The sequence below is a fragment of the Ctenopharyngodon idella genome, chromosome 12, assembly GCF_019924925.1.
Source record: "Ctenopharyngodon idella isolate HZGC_01 chromosome 12, HZGC01, whole genome shotgun sequence".
Lineage (NCBI taxonomy): Eukaryota > Metazoa > Chordata > Actinopteri > Cypriniformes > Xenocyprididae > Ctenopharyngodon > Ctenopharyngodon idella.
The window spans coordinates 4548820-4566056 of NC_067231.1; the positions used below are offsets into that span (position 1 = coordinate 4548820).

Consider the following 17237-nt stretch of genomic DNA (forward strand, 5'->3'; position numbering starts at 1 on the left):
TAAATGTTAATAGTTTTAAAGTCTGGAATACACTACACAACCTTTGCTCTGGTTTTTGCTGTGATTTGCAGTCTGGCTGAGTTGACGCTAGTTGCCAAAAGTCAAATCCAGTCTGCAGGTATTGGGTAGTCAGAGTTGATTTTTTTTTTTTTTTTTCCCCCATGAAAATCATGTAATGTACAAGGGGAACAGACTGATTTTTTTTATTTTTTTTTATTAAAGGGTTAGTTCACCCAAAAACGAAAATTATGTCATTAGTTACTCACCCTCATGTCGTTCCACACCCGTACGACATTCATTCATCTTCGGAACACAAATTCAGATATTTTTTGATGAAATCCAAGAGCTCTCTGACCCCTCCATAGACAGCAATTTTAATTACCACTTTGAAGACCCAGAAAGGTGGTAAAGACATTGTTAAAATAGTCCATGTGTCTACAGTGGTTCAACCTTAATGTTATGAAGAAGAGAATACTTTCTGTGCGCAAAAACAAAACAAAAATAATGACTTTATTCAACAATTTCTTCTCTTTCCTGTCAGTATCCTACGCTGTTTACGTTGTATAGAGAGTGCAGCGCTTCCATGTTTCTGCGTAGGTTTGTTGTTTTCAGAACTATGTAAATGTTGGCAGTGTGTGATCCTCAGTCCTTTAGTGTATGATGCCCAGTTTTTCTCTGTAACCATTTAGAAAGTTGGCAAGTATATGATGCCTATAGTGCATTTAAAATCTGTTCATATTTTAAAAGTCGTTTAGTGTATTCCAGCCTTAACTCTAATAACACTGGTCAGAGATCAACAGCAGTTGACCTAGTTCCATTTATGATGGGCTGTTAGCCTATATTGTCGTAATCTCGGTTGAACCTGCATGTATGTGTCATTGATGCCATTGTTTACCCATACATAAACTTGGTTATATTAAGATGAACTGTTCCACGTCTGAATGAGGCTTTGCTCCAGTAGCCGTCTGTTGCACAGGAACAGAATCAAACTAGCACAGATAATTAGTTTGTGCTGGCTTCAGAAAAGAAGGGGAGAAGGAGGGGTGCGGAGGTGGATTTGGGGAGGTGGGAATTCCCGTAATTTCCAAGCATTACAATGGCCTCATGCCTCAGCAGACACTCATACCCACCCACCGTTCTGGAGGCACGACCGCCTCTTTACTGCTACAGCTCATAGTTTAGATAAGTGAGAGGTGTCTTTGACAAGTTCAGGTTTTTAGGGCACAAATGCCTGTAACACCTACTGCAGGCATGCTGATACATTGCTTGTTTGTACATGACCATGAGATCAGTAAGGATCACCTTGATGGATTGGATACAATCTCTCATAATGTAATATATACAAATAAAGGCTAGCAATACTTCTGGGCTTCCACAACTTTTAGAAGTTTAATTAGTGGCTTTTGCTAAGACAAGCATCACTATTACTGTTGCTTAGGCCTGGGACAATAAATAGTTGCATCGCGAATCGAGAACTGATTCTGTATCGATTCTGAGATTTTCTGAATGCATTGCCATTCTCTCTCTCGAATCGATTCTGAGCTTAGTTTTTAACAGCAGATGGCACTGCATGCTTTAGAAACAGCCGTACTTTAACTCGATACATACACCACTTGAACCTTCTATAAAATAATCATTCATAAAGTTCGAAAAGGTTGAAGCGAATTACAAGGGTCTTCACAGTGGGCTGTTTACATTAATCTCAATGTGTCATAAAAGCATTCTGAGGTGCATGTTGGGGTTGAACGACTTAAGATTTTATTAAGTCGACATTTACGTGATTAAAGTCAAGTCGATGTCGACTAGTCACTGATGACTTTATTAATGAGCAAATATGGGGCCGTTCACACAAAATGCGTTTTTCCATTCCGATGCGCTACTTTTCCATTGTTTTCTACATAAATATGCGCTAGACAGGCGTGTATTACTGTCGAGTTCGCGTCTTGCGTCTTTTGCAGCATCGCGCGCATGACACGCTGTTCTAAAAACGTGGCGCTCAAGTTCAAATCAGTTAAACTTTTAAAAAACGCATCTCAAGACCTTGCATTTATTTTCCCTATTCCACTGCCCGCGTTTCGCACTTTTGAAAGCAAAATGCGTTCTGTGTGTGTAACTAGTCGATTAGTCGGTACAACCCCTAGTGCAAGTACATTCTCAGACTCAGCCGAACACACGAGTGCTCTTCTTTTGAGCATGCAGTTAAAAACTAGCCTAGAGCGCCATCTGCTGTTAAAAACTAAGCTCAGAATCGATCCACGAATCGAGACGAATCGATTTATTGTCCCAGCCCTACTGTTCCTCGTATTACCTTAAAAAAACATCAGATGCACAATTAAAACAGCCATATAGACTGAGGGTAGTTTTTCCTTTTCTTTTTTTTGCATAAAGACAACAACATTGTCAAAATGATCTCCGTTCGCACAGATCCACGAAAATGGCTGCAAAAAGCTGTATTCTGCTGCCAGGCCAGTAGTTGGCGATGTCACTTTGTAAAGAAACCCTACACTATAAACTGAACACATAATACGCATGCGCATGACAAGTTTGAGTTTTGGTTGTTTACATGGGGATGATAACAGTAAAAACATCAAAAACTTGCGCTTTTAAACCTGTTATCCAAAGCTTGCCTTTTCAGGCCCCCAAAACTCCGATGACGTGTAAATGAACGGCCAAAACGCATAAAAAGTTTTTTTTAGTTGAAAATGGTGTTGTGTAAATGGCCCCTCACATTGATGATCGAACCTGATTTTACAGACCAGCAGTTCATAGAGACATGGGAATGGACTTTTTAACCAGTATGCAACCACTCAGAACATCCATCAGCCGCTTAACAACAGCCTAACAGCCGGCCAGAATGAGAGTGAAATGAAAGAAACAATATTTTCTTATCACTTAATGATCAGACCACCTCATGAAGTCATGTGGACACATGACAGTTGATCATAAGAAGAACGAGGGTGTGTCTGGAATATCTGTCTGGTGATCTCATACTATAGCAGGAATGCATTTGTTATGTGCTTCTGGGAGCAGATTAGGACAAAACTTGTTTAGTTGCTTCTGATACTAACAGCAATGCTCTTTCTGTATCATAAACACAGGAAATGGTGGGCTTATTTACCGTATTCAAAGACTTCTGAGGTCATAAAGTAGTTTTAAGTGGCAAACAGAAAAAATTGATGACATTATTCACTGATAAAATTTAAAAAAGTTCTAAAATCACATTTGTTTTCAGATTTAAAAGTGAATGTGTCATGCCAGATTTGATGTCTGTGATGGCAAACGCTATTAGTTATTGTTTGTCTCATGAACACGTAATGACAGCATTTTTAATTTGGGTGAAAATGTTCTATTAATGTTAGGTCAGGTGTGTAAATCTATGGACATTAATGATACCTTAAATCTTGTTTAGGAGAGTGTGCTGTTACTTTTTTAAATGATTTAGCTTATGATTTTCCCCCAGCTGATGATAAAATCACAGAAATCCCATAAACTTGCATCAAAGGAGGGACCAGAGCCAGAACACTCTAGCAACACCCTAGCAACCACCCAGAACACCTTTATCTTACAACTGCTTAAAACACTTTAGCAACTGCATGGATCCACCAACAACATCTCTAACTTACTTAGCAATGTCCTTGCAAATGTATAGTAACATATCTAATAATTGCTCAGTTTTGCACCACTCACACATTTTCTTTAGAAAATATAAAAATGTAGTGTTTGTAGACAGTCGTCACTGATTGTTTTATTCAGCCTGAGAAGTAGATTGCCCCTGCGCACTATTAGCAGTATTCCAGTGTCTTTTACACCCTTTCTCTTTCACCAAGTCCATGTCTGATTACAAGCACTCAAGTGCTGAGTTGAAAGAAATGAAAGAAATAGTCCTCACTGTGTTAGTGATTTATTGTCAACTGTGTGGGTGTGAGAACTGAGCCATGTTTGAACACTCTGACTGACTGTATTCATCCAGAATCAATGCAGCGAATACCCCCTTTAATTGCATTCGGACTACCCCCTCCAAGCGAAGCTTTACATTCCAGAGACCCGTGCGTTTTTATTGGAATGGTGGGCTGCTGACTGTAGTGAGATTTTGGACAGCTGTGTGATTTCCTGAGAGGGAGATATTTTTTGAGTGGATGTGAATTTTCATTTCATGCTGTCAGAATGTGCATCCTGTCCTTGTAATATTTCTTAAGTGTTTTAAACAACATTTCAGTTGTGGTGAAGTGCACTTTTAACAACTTCACCACATAGCACCTAGCAAGACACAAAACAGCTTGGCTTTGATAAGGATTGAGAAACTTTTTCTTGCCTTGCCCATGCCAAGTAAAACCAGTGTATTGAGTTACAGTATGCTTATGTTTCCACTTGCATTGTCATATTTTCTTCATTCATCCAGGGAACATTTGCAGGTTATTAAAAATGCTATGTGGCAAGAGAAGTTGTTTATTGAAATTTGTTTTTCTTGTTCCCCTCTCATCTAGTGTTCTGAGCCTCGAGGTCTTGGGAGAAGAGGTTAAAGTCGGGAGGGGCGACTAAATTGAGAAGACGCAGCCGTCGCTTTCTGCTGTAGTCATCCTAAAGCTTCCACTTCAGACAGACCCACAGAGATACTCTCTCTGATCTCAAGGCCATTGTCTCTAGGGGTAGTTTGCCAGAAGCTTGTGCTTGTGTAAATTGAGCAAGGAGAATCTGTCATCAGGTGCCTAGTGAAATGAGGGTTCGTGTGGAAAGACAGGCGCATATTGACCTCATGAGCTCCATGGCCTCCGAGGGGGCTTCTACTGTGCTGGGAGTGAAGAGTCTTGGTAAGGAGACTTCAGCAAGTAATGGAGATGCTCTCATAACCGGGATCTACGGCTTGCCTGAGAGTGAATCCCCTCAGACACCTGTCAATTGTCCATTTGACCCTTTTGAAGGGGACTCACCGGGCACAGAGTGCAGAATACGAAAGTCTTTGGATACTAGGTCTAAGAGTTTGGATTGCTTGGACAATACCTACAGGTCCAAATACTGCAGCTGTGGGGCTGCAAGGCACGGGGAAGAAGGGTTGTACGTTTGCCAGATGTGTGGGTTTTGCGATCCAGTGGAAAGCGAAGAAGGCTGCCCGGAGAATAGCTTTCCTCCTAGAAGCTGGGGAACGGTGCCCCAGCAGAGGAAAGCAGAAGAGATTTCTTCTGATGTTCCTTTTCTTGCTGGAGGACAGCCAGCATTGAGTGGTTCAGATGGTGAACTGTGCCAGATGGAATTAGTCATCAGCCAAAACACGGAGAGCCTGCCGTTCTGTGGGCTGGATTTGAGGCGAAGCAGCGTGCCAGTATCCTCGCCACAAGGCCCTCAATGCGCCAATGGCTGCGGCACTGCTGCGAATAACAAAATGCGTGACAGAATAGACTTTGTATGTGCAGTGTGTCATAAAAATGGATTCTCTAGTCTGGAAAGGCTTAACCGGAAAACCAAACCCATGTGCTCTCAGGACAGGTGCCTTAAGAGGTCCACACCCTTCAGGTTGTCTGCAAGTCAGAACTGTAGTGACAGTGAGGGCACCGTGTCCGACAGCGAGTTTGTGCGAAACAAGAAAGAGCGCTCTACTGTCCTGGTCAGGAGGTATTTCAAGAACAACCAGAAAATTAAAAAGACCGTGTGCACAGGCACCAGAGCTATAGTGAGGACTCTACCCACTGGCTGCATCTCCGACAGAGTCTGGGAGTCTGTTTGTGGGAAAACATGCCACCTCGGTGAGAAGCGCACGCATGAGGCGAGAGGATACAGCAGAGTGCTTCAGGCCATCCAGCTGCAGGTTTCCAGGGCCCTTCTCATCTACCCAGGGGTCAAGTATGCAGAGGTAAGGTCAATTTCTCTTTTCAATAAAGCTCTACTTGGTATGAATGCTTCCTTTATGAACTGATGGTTATTCAGGTGTTATGTTAACGCTCTGTGAATGTGCCTCTCTCACAGTTGGTGCCAGAGTTTCTGCACTGAATGTTTGGGTTGTAGCTCATGTTTTGAAATAAGCATGACAGTGAATTTCTTTGCTGTTTTATCAAGTGTGTTAATCACTGAACAAATAATTACGATTGAACCCTGCATTCTTAGATTGGTCCTTGGGTGTGTAATTAGTGGTTCTTTCTTTTTCAAAACTCTTAACTATTAAACCATTTGTGCTACAGGCATGAATGATACCTCAAATCATGCAGCTTGTTAAGGAGAATTAATGTAATACTTTTCTTATGAAATCAGACTTGAGTTTTTTTCCACATAATAAAGCACTAAAACACCTTAGCAAACTGCCTCCCCAAAGCCCTGGTGCTACATCCATCATTTCCTACATAAAGTTAATAGAAAAGCTCATCTTTAGTGGGGAAAGATGTACGTTTAGAAAAATATTAAGCCTAAACTAAGTCTAAAACAGGAAATTACTGTCGATTTTTGACATGTCTTTATCATCATCGTCTTTATTATCTGTCAGCATTGTGTTCATAATATTCCTCTGGTTGTATGTTACTTAACTTGTTGGCTGTCTTGGCTTTGCTGTTTGCATTTTTTCCAATGCGTTCAACTAGACCTTCATGGTCTGGTTGAATTCATTGAAGAATCTTTGGTAACACTTTATTTTTATGGTCCCCTTTAGACATTTTGTTGACTATAAGTAACATTGCACCTACATGTCAACTAACTCTCATTAGAGTATTACTAGACTCTCTGCTTAATATCTGCTAACACTTTATTTTGATGCTCCCAAACAGACATTTTACTGACCATAAATAACTTTGCAACTACATGTCAACTTATTCTACTAACCCTACCCCTAACAGTCTACTAATACTGAACTAATACTCTTGAGAGTTAGTTGACATGTAGTTACAATGTTACTTATAGTCAACAAAATGTCTAAAGGGGACCATCAAAATAAAGTGTAACCAAATTGGTAATATAATGTTTTTTTTTTTTATTCATTTAGCAAGATGATTTTATACACAGTAACTTACAAATGAGAAAAATCACAAGCAATTTATTGTATGAGACTAAATGATATGCAGTGCCAGTGCAGGAGTAAACCACAGTGATGCTTTTTTTCATGGTAATTTTCAGTGGTAATTGTAATAGTTCCAGTCTATTTAACAAATGGACACTGGCCAGCACTTAATTTTGCCTGTAATTTGATGAATTGCCAATAGGAGGAAATCTTTCTTGCCAAGGAAATTCCTTTTCCTGGAGCTCACAAAGCTTAAGTCGGTGTATGATACACACAAAACCATTCAGCTTGAGGTTTTTCTGACAGATGATTTAGTGGGCGACGGCTGTCTGTTTCAGCAGAACTTCAGATCTATTATGCAGCGTATTATATCTGAGCTAAGGCAGACGTTTTACTAGTAGGCTTGTAAAAACCACTGCTTGTTGTGTTAAGGGTCATTCCAGCGCTGTCTGGTTTCTCCTGCTGGCTGGGACAGTGGAGCCCTCTGTTTCAGAGCATAGCGTACAGTGGTTCTCGCTACACTAGCTTAAGACATTAAGACTTTATTGCCCCTTTGAGGCACTAAACCCCTGCCTCCTTCACCTTTTCATTCATTTCTTATAGGTGAAAAATGGGTTGGTGAGTCAATGCATGTAGAAATAAATGTGTTGTTGTAGTCATTGCTACTCTTGAGACCAAAACATTTTTTCTTCACATTTTTAAGTTTAGTGTTCCACTGATTTGTTATTGGGGTTTTGTTTTGGACCCAGATACTCTGTGTCAACATCAGTGTGGTTCTGGACTAAACCACGCTGGACAGCGGCCCAGCGTTACCTCATATTGGAAATAAGGAAGGGTTAAAAAGGGATTAGTGAATAGAGAAAAAAAGAAGTGTGGTTCAATACTATTGAATCAAAATAAGTCTAATATAGAAAGTGCATATCACATCCCAGAGGGCTTATGTTAGTGACATGGAGTATGTCCTTTGATTTCGTTAAGCCATTATGATTTGCATAATTTAAGGACTGCTTTATTAGGCTAGTCTTTCCATGACACAGTCTTTAGTGTTAGTGAGGTTATTTATTGTCCAAATTTGAATATGAACCAGCATTTAAAGTCCTTTGAAACTCGTATATTGACGTAATATGGTATATTCATGTAAATAACTTTTTAGGTGTGAACTCATTTAACAGAACTTTATTGTAGCAGTTGTTCAAAGTGTAATTTCTTAGAACTTTTTATTAAACTTGTGTTTAGGGTTACACAATGCTTTGTGAAATGTGTATACGTACAGTATATATTGCTTGCTTGCCCAATTTAAAAGCGCAAACATGCAAGTCTCTATGACATTCTGGTTTCAAGCAGGGTCGTAAACACCATAGACATTAAGGGGGACAAGTCTCCCCCAATAATTAGAAATGGCCAAATCGTCCCCCCCAATATTTGATAATATTGATGCTGCTCTGCTGTACTCCATTATGCACCACTCTGTTTTTTGTTAGGATGACATTTAAATTTTTAGGCTGGTCTTCCTCAGCGGTCTAAGAGTGCCCATCACTGTCAGAACAAGTGAGCTGGCCAATCTAATCAAAGAAGGCGGGGCTTACTGTTAACAGAAGATGAGTGTGAATTGTAATGCGACACTGTCATTTAGCAGTGAAAGAATATGTGGCGAGTAAACATTTAATATTTGACAAGTGTTTTAGGATTGAAATATTCAGCGACTGACAGTAATATCCATGAATGCAAACTACTCAATATTTTTATGAAATTTCACTGTTTTGAATAGAAAACATGCTATTATTTGATTAATATGACATGATTAATGTATTTCATAACTGAATGTGAAGAGACAAAAAACGTTTTGTGTTTTTGTCATATTAGACATTAATAGTGAATATTTTTATTTGCAAATAGTTTAAATTAATTACTTAACTTCAGTAGACTTTTTGAACTTTTTCCTTTCTTATTTCTTTTTCATTATTCCCTTAAATTCCTGTAATTCCTTTTAATAAAATAAATGGTTAATAAAAAAAATAAAAAAAAGTAATTTTGCCGTTGTCCTGCTTAGAAAGTTCGGTAACACTTTATTTTAGGGTCTTTTAACTAGTCGCTTATTAGCATGCATATTACTAGAATATTGGCTGTTTATTAGTACTTATAAAGCACATATTAATGCCTTATTATGCATGACCTTATTCTACATTCTTAATCCTACCCAATACCTAAACTTAACAACTACCTTACTAACTAACTATTAATAAACAGTAAATTAGGAGTTTATTAGGGGAAAAGTCGTAGTTAATTGTTTATATGTGTTCCCTATACTACAGTGTTACCGAAAGTTAATATTTCAGACAACATAATGATGAAAAATGACATGTTGGGCAATAGATGCTTTATTTGTGCCTTTTTCCATTCTCTGGCTGCCAAGTAGACTGCCAGGAAGTTTACTTTTATTGCACAAGCTTGTCGCTTCATAAACAGGTTTAATGAGTAGTATTTTCTGGCAAGCTTCAAAACTGTATATCAACAGTGCATAAAATGAAAAATCACTATGAACACTGAATTTTGACCTGTACCTGTTTGCCTCTGTCATGAGTCTTTAATTGAGACGGCCCAATTTGTAAAAGCTGTAACCCTTCGGATTCAGATGTGAGACTGCTGGGGTCAACAGCTGGTGAGCACGTAATTCAGAAAGTTTCCCATGGCATATTTGCCTGTCCATCTGGACTTTAAATGAAATGACAGACTGCTCCTTTTAATTAAGCTGAGCTTGTTCTTTTAATGTGTTCTTAAGCTTTTACTGGTGTTTGCTCACAGCCTCAGATGTTGACACTCAGAGCAAAGAGCTTCCCACTCAACAGTGTGTTTTAAAGGCAAGCCCTTACATGGCATCCAAGAGGCATCTGTTAATCGTCTCCGTTGTGATTATAGCAGCAGTAGGGAGGAAGTTCAGAGTTGAAATGCTGACCTCCCCCGGCCTTGACCCCTGGTTTTGTTGTCTCAGTGGACACCGCAGAGGAGTCAAAGGAGCTTATGAGATTGCAAGTAGGGGACATCAAGCACAGTACTGTTTGTGGTTCATACAAACAGCCATGAGATTGTACATGACTTGTTCTCCTATAAATTATTATCATAATTTTAAAAGTAAAAATCATATTCGGTGAACAACTGTAATAGATCTATTTGGACATTTTATGTAATTTTTATAGTTAGATAGTTATTTATAGTTATAATACTGTGAAATGTACAGTTTTTGGAAGTGAAAAATAACAAGTCATCTCATCATTTTCAGTGAAAAAACATTCCCAGAATTCTCTTTGTGAGAATCACATTTGATGTTTGTTTTTTTTCATTGAAATAACATTTCTTTTTTTCTTTAAAAAAAAAAAAAAAAAAAATTAGGCTTTTATGTTACGTCTTATGTTGTTAAATTAACGTTTATTGCATTATTTTAGTGTTGTGTGTTATCATGATGGTATTTTGTAGAAGGACACTGTGCACCTTCTATATGTTAGTATTTACTTCAGCTTGTGGAAAAGCTGCTTGTGATGAATTTTGATTCATCATGTGGTTTTCTCTTTACCGTCTGTGTTTTAAAGTGGATGTCAGTATATTATAAAGGTAAGAAACAGATTTTAGTAATTTGGTATATTAACATTATTTCAGTTAATGAAATGTACAGGAATATACAGTAAAGATGCACCAATACTAAATTTTCCCTGATATTAAAAGCCGATTATTCAGGATGATACAGTATCTGCCGATACCAATCATTTAACTAATGCTGCAAACTGCAGGGAACCCTCTCATTTGGTACATTTCTATAATATTAGAGGTTTAAATTAACAACAGAGCTATTGTATTCAACTGCTATTTATTTTCAGATATATTAATAGGTAGTTATCATAAACGTTTGTCTTCATGTCAGATTTATCCAAACATACAATTAACAGTAAATTAAATCCTCTCTAGTGTTTTTTCTATAGGTAACTAACCAACAGTGAACACTGGATAACTTTCCTGAGGTAAATACAACATTAAGTGACACAAGCTAATTTATTGACGTCTTTCTGCGGTTGAAACACTGAGTGCTGAATAGTAACTGATTACATGTAATCTGGATTACATAATCGGATTCCAAAAATTAAGTACTTGTAATTAGATTATATTACATTTTAAAATACTCAATCATAGTTACTTTTTTTATTGATTACATGATTACGTTATTCTCATAATGGAATTAAATTATTCATAATTAATTGATTTTTCCATACTACTACTTTTTCATCTTTTAAATTTTCCTTCTTAAAAAAAGTCTACTGCTTATATACGTTCAGAAGGTCTTCCAGGTTTGTGGAGATGACAAACTCACACACAGCCCCTGACTAAAGATTTTTCTAGTCGACTAGTAGTCGTTCATTCAAGCCATTATAGTTGACTAATCACATGTTTAAATTAATTTAATTACTTAAATATATACATTGGGAGGGGCGGTGGTGGTACTAAACAATTATAGATATCAATCGATATAATTTTCACAATAAATGTCAAATCGTTTTTCTTTCTACAACTTTCACTCAGGATTTTTCTTCTAAAGCAAAAATCAAATCAACTCCAGTCACATTTATTTATATAGTGCTTTATACAGTACAGTTAACTTTACAGTGATGTATAGGAAAATAAAGATTCAGTGATGCAAATAGAATTCAATTCTGCTGAAGCAGCTCTAAAAAGACAATAGTAAACAGTCATTATTTTGGTAAAATCAGTTCAGTGTTTATTCAGTTTGGTTCAATAACTGTGTGAAGTTTATCAGTTAGGCCTATAGAACGAGTTCATTTCATCTTTAAAGAAGCTCTGGAGAAAGCGGTGATGTCATCATCCAGCTCAATTCAGTTTTCTTCCAATAGTGTCAGTGCATTCAAGTCAGTAATATTGATGAATATTAAGTGTCCCAAACTAAGCAAACCAAAAGGCAACAGTGGCAAGGAACCCAAACTCCATCAGTGACAGAAATGGAGAATCCAGGGTCAGTCAGGGGACTAATTCTGGCCAAACGAACGAACATGGTGTGGTTTAATTCAGTCAGATTGTGGATTGATCAATGAAATCAAAATGGACAATTTTTTTTTTTTTTTTATATCTTTTTTTTATTCATATTTTACAGAATGTTGCAGTGTTTATTATAAATGATTTATCTGTGCACATCTATTTTTTTTTTTTTTTTTACTCCATGTGCTCTTAAAATTTAATCAAAAACATTAATCTCCCCCTTCCAAACGATGTCTGTTCTCTTCATGACGTGTGTTTCGGTGGAGGGTGGGACTAAGGGTACATTTACAACGATGTACTAAAAATGGAAATTTTCCTTTGTATTTTTCTGCGTACAGATGACAATGTTGTCAAAACAATCCCTGTTCACACAGATCTGCGAAAACTACTAAAAACGCTGTATTATACTGCCAGGCCAGTAGTTGGCGATGTCACTTTGTAAAGAAACACTACGTTCCTATAGACTGAACATGTCACGTTTTTGAGACACCTGTGCAACACCGTTGTCATGTAAATGAATGGCCAAAATGCACAAGTTTTCCATTTTTAGTTGAAAGCGATGTCGCATAAGCGGCCCCTAAATATCCCCCACAACTGATTGCAAACCGGCATTCAGATCTGCCTCCATTTAGTTAGCAACTCCCAAGTTCCTATGATCCAATCAGTTCCCAAGGATGAAATCCCATCCTGTCCTACATTTTTTTTTTTTTTTTTTTTTTCTTATTTCACTTGGATATGTCAGTAAGATAAGAAAGGACTATCGCAACTTCACTTTCATGCTGACTTCAAAAATGTTGTCTGGGTTGTTATGAAAAGAGAGACTATGTTGAAAATGGAATTTACTACAGCCCTCTGTGGTATTAAAGGAAACGAGCCTAATAGCTGTTGCCTGCCACACCACGGGAATAGATAAACACTGCCTTGTGATTGGCTGATTAGCACCTGATAGACTGAATAACAGGGCCAGAGATCTAACAGGTAATGACTAACTGATAAAAGCTCTGTCAGAAAAGAATGAAGAAGGAAAACATGTTAGAAAGTAACAGCATGGATTGGAGTTTGCTTAGATTTTAACCCTGTTTGTAAAGTACATAAACTTACAGGAGAGTAAGTAAAAATAATAATATATACGATAAAAGGAATCATCTTTTTCTTATTTTTTTTTTTATTTGATTAATATATAAATAATAATAAATTATAATTTATATAATAAATGTATAATTCAATATGTATAAATATAAAAGACTAAAATATGTCAAATGGTTTGCAGGGATTCAACTGAATTGGTTAATAATTTTTTTTTAACCACTAACAGCACTAAAATTCACACAAATCCGCCAGGCTTCCCAGTGCTTCATAACAGTGAGAGAGGACATTTTATGAAAGCATATTTCCTTATTGCTTCACTCAGCTTGCTTGGCTGTAAAGCTGTGTATGCAGTACAGGGTCACAAAAGAAAAAAACAGTACTACTACTATTGGAAAAAGTAGCTTATTACTGGAAAAAAGTTGTAGTTAAGATTGATACTTTTAGTTTTCCAAATATCCAAAAAAAAAAGAAAAAAAAAGAAAAAAAGGTGGAGTGACACCTCAACACATTCCTCTCATTCTCCCAAAGTAAACCAGCCTCATAGTTATTTCCCTTACGGACGGAGACCACCTATATAGAGCCTCACAATCAACAGCCCAAACCACATCATATCCTGATTCAGACCTTGAAGAGACTGGCAGGTACTGATAAGACCAGTCTAACTCTCACTAGCACACTGCTGTCAGTGAGCAGAGCGTCCATCTACAGGCCAAACAAAACACAGGACGAGGCTGGGGGGAGGGACACTGTGGCCATGATACTGCACACAAAGTATGCCTTGTGTTTCTGAGAATTCAAGACACAATGAGCCATTTAGAGGAGTTTCTTCCTCACTTCATTCTCATCAGCAAAACTCAAGGGTGCGTAGGGGCGTTCGTGAGCACACTTCTAAAACCTTAAATGACAGATTAGACACACACACTTAGAAAAAAGGTATAAAAGATGTCACTGGGGCTGTACCTTTTTGAAAGGTACATGTATGTAAGTACTGATATGTACTAATATGGCACCCTTTAGGGGTATCACACCACTGACAGATTTTTTGCCTTTTTTCTGAGCTCGTAGTAAGGCCGCAAGTTCAGATGGGGTCATTATTTGATACAGGCCAATATATATTCAAAATTCTCAAAAACTTCTGCTAATCGCCCAGTTGGAACCGTTATCAGCAAATGCAGGTAATCAGCCAATTATCGATTATAGGTCTGGCAGAACCTTGAACTGTATCAGTGAAGCAGCTGGGAAGTCAAAGTGGTTTTGTGTTTGATAGGCTAAAGTTCCCGAGTGTAATAACACTTCTAGTTAAATCTAGTCTACTGAATCTGAAATGGACAGAACAGTCAACAGAGAAAGCAGGTGCTTTTGAGAAGAGCTCTCAGAAACATCCTGTTTGTGGGCTCTGCTCAAACTGTGACCTCATTCTCAATGTTTGATTAGCTCTTATAGAAGTGGAATGGATTTCAGACACAAAAAACACCTGGACATGGACTGGATTATACTGTCTGTGTTTATAAATGTGTGGCTGAAAAGCTGCAGATGTTGACATGAAGTAAAATCCCTTAAGTTTGTTTCTACTGTCTGAATCCATTCCATGATTATTTATGGCTGTACTCAAACAACATTAGATCTTTTCAGAAAGTAAATAGTGACCTCTTTATCACACATAATAATAATAATTTATAATGCATTATTAATGCTCATCCCTAATTCCAACAGGATTTGAATATGAAAAAGCTATCAAAACAAGTCTTAAACCAAGCAAAGAAGAAAAAACAAAGGAAAAGGCAGATAATTTTAGTCACATCCATTTTTTTGCCAATCCGTAATTCAAGTTAGTTATTTAGTCTGGTAACTTAGATTTCTTTGAAATACCTGAAGGCAAATGAGTCACACACCTATGACTTTTGATTCACTCTAAACTAGAAGTAAACCACCTTTTTATCACACTTGAGGAGTTTCCCTATTTATGGTGTTCAGACTGAAACGCTCTGTCCTTGATTTATTGAGGTCATCCTGTCTTATCCTCCTGGGTGTTTTGTCTTAACCTGTCATTCGTATTGTCCTCAGAGGGCTGCTGGCAGTTGAGGGTGTTACTCTGGGAAGGTGTGGACTGCCGCTCTCTCTGATTCAGAGGAGCGAGGAATGTGCATGACAGGCTGCTTTCAGTCCCAGCTGGACCAACAGCTCAGATTTTAGGCTGCTGATACAGACTGTTGCTCCACTGAAAGACAATAGCGTGTCTTTTCAAGCTTTTGTCATGCTGCATGCATAAATGGGATGCTGTCAAATCCGTTTTTTACGTTTATTTGCTTGAAGGGTGGTTGAATGTACCAAACATTAGCTGTGTTTACATGGACATCGATTGATGAACGAGTGTTTAACGCTAAATAAAGTGATCGGGTTGACGTGTGCGTTTATGTCACAAGCTTAAAATCTGAATAGATTTTTTGACGCGCCTATTGCATGAATACACAGTTTCCCGCTATTTGCGCGTTCTCATACCATAGCTTCTTTTCTTTCGGGTCCCAATTAGGAGATGACGAGCACATGAAGATTTGTGCTGGGCTGCTTTGTTTATATGTCAAAAATCAAAAATCGGCACACTGCCACTGCTGCTCTCAAAATTTATTAAAAAGACAACGTTTCGACCACAAAGGTGTTTGTCAGGTCAGACAAACAGTAAATAATCAAAAGATGACAATTTCTTATCATTTTATCAACATGATCAATCACACCTGATACAATTCATTAAACTAATAACCCAATCAACACGAGTAACAAATAGAATCAAGTATATACAAAAAAACTCACAAATCACAAAAAAAGGTTTCAAATCAAATTCCAAATTTAAACCTTTTGGAGAAAGAGTATTTAATGTGTAAATATAAAAAGCTTCCCTCTGTAATAAAATTTTATTAATACCACCCCTTCTAGGTACTTTTATTTGTTCAATGCCTAAATAGCGAGAGTCGACAAATTACACGGCTATGGGATTTTTTTTTGGTCCTTCAACCGTATATTACTTCTGTGTTCGGCTATACACATTTTTAAACAATGCTTTGTTTTACCTATATAAGCCAAATCGTATATATATTTGATCATATAGATTACATTTTTGGCGTTACACGAAATTATTCCCTTAATCTTAAACTGTTTCCCTGAGTGAAGATGACTAAAAATGTGACATTTTGTTGTAAAATTACATTGTCCACATCTATAATTGCCCTCAGGGACTGAAAAGGGATTTCTAGATCGTTCCGACCCTTGGTCAGCTCTCACCACCATTTGCCGTATATTGGGGGCTCGTTTATAGACAATTCGTGGAGGATCTTTACAACACTGACTCAATAAAGGGTCAGAGCTTAAAATATGCCAGTGTTTATGTACTATGTTTGCAAACTCATTACTTAAAGCAGAATATTGGATAATACAAGACAACCTATTGTTGGTTGATTTTGACACTGTTCGAGCAAGGCACTCTTTCTGATCAGTATTTTCAAATTGTGCCGCAGCTTCTTTAATCCAAGCGTTTTCATAATCTCTCTCAAAAACCTCTGTCATAAATCTTTACATTGCATTTCGTACCTTTCATTATACGTACAAATCCTACGAATCCTCTTAAACTGACTATTCGGACTCTTCTTTAAATTGGTAGGATGAAAGCTCTGACCATGTAAAATAGTATTTTTATCTGTAGGCTTTCTATACAAATCTGTCACCAATTGATTATCATCTCTTATTATAAGTAAATCAAGAAAGCTAACCTGAGAAGCATTATAATCAATGGTGAATTTAAGATGTTCACTACTACGATTTAGACATTTTTTGAAAATCAAGTAATTCATTCTCTGAGCCGCACCATAAAAGAAAAATATCATCAATGTATCGACGCCACAAAAAAATGTTAGGTAAGAAAGAGTTGCTTTATATATCAAGCAGTAAAAACGTCCCCTTCCCATGCCTAAAACATGGTGTCTGTGGACCAAAGTCTGAGAAGCAAGGACTGATGAGACGTTATCCTGGACCAATCAACAGAACGATGAGGGGAAGGAGAATTTTAGAATGACACGAGTCACGACAGTCATTTATGACACTTTATTCGTGCGTCATATGTCATCAGGCCTAGCGTCAAGGGGGG

The 17237-nt window shown here is 37.6% G+C and overlaps 1 protein-coding gene across 7 annotated transcripts in view; it reads left to right on the top strand.

Moving 5' to 3' along the window:
• Positions 1-17237, top strand: part of plce1 (phospholipase C, epsilon 1) — a 93060-nt gene that overhangs the window by 2657 nt on the left and 73166 nt on the right. For all 7 annotated transcript variants that reach the window (XM_051914106.1, XM_051914100.1, XM_051914104.1 and 4 more), the window contains exon 2: positions 4485-5845. In XM_051914106.1, the coding sequence (XP_051770066.1) occupies positions 4715-5845 (1131 nt within the window). In that variant the 5' untranslated portion in view covers positions 4485-4714. The remainder of the gene's footprint in view (positions 1-4484; positions 5846-17237) is intronic.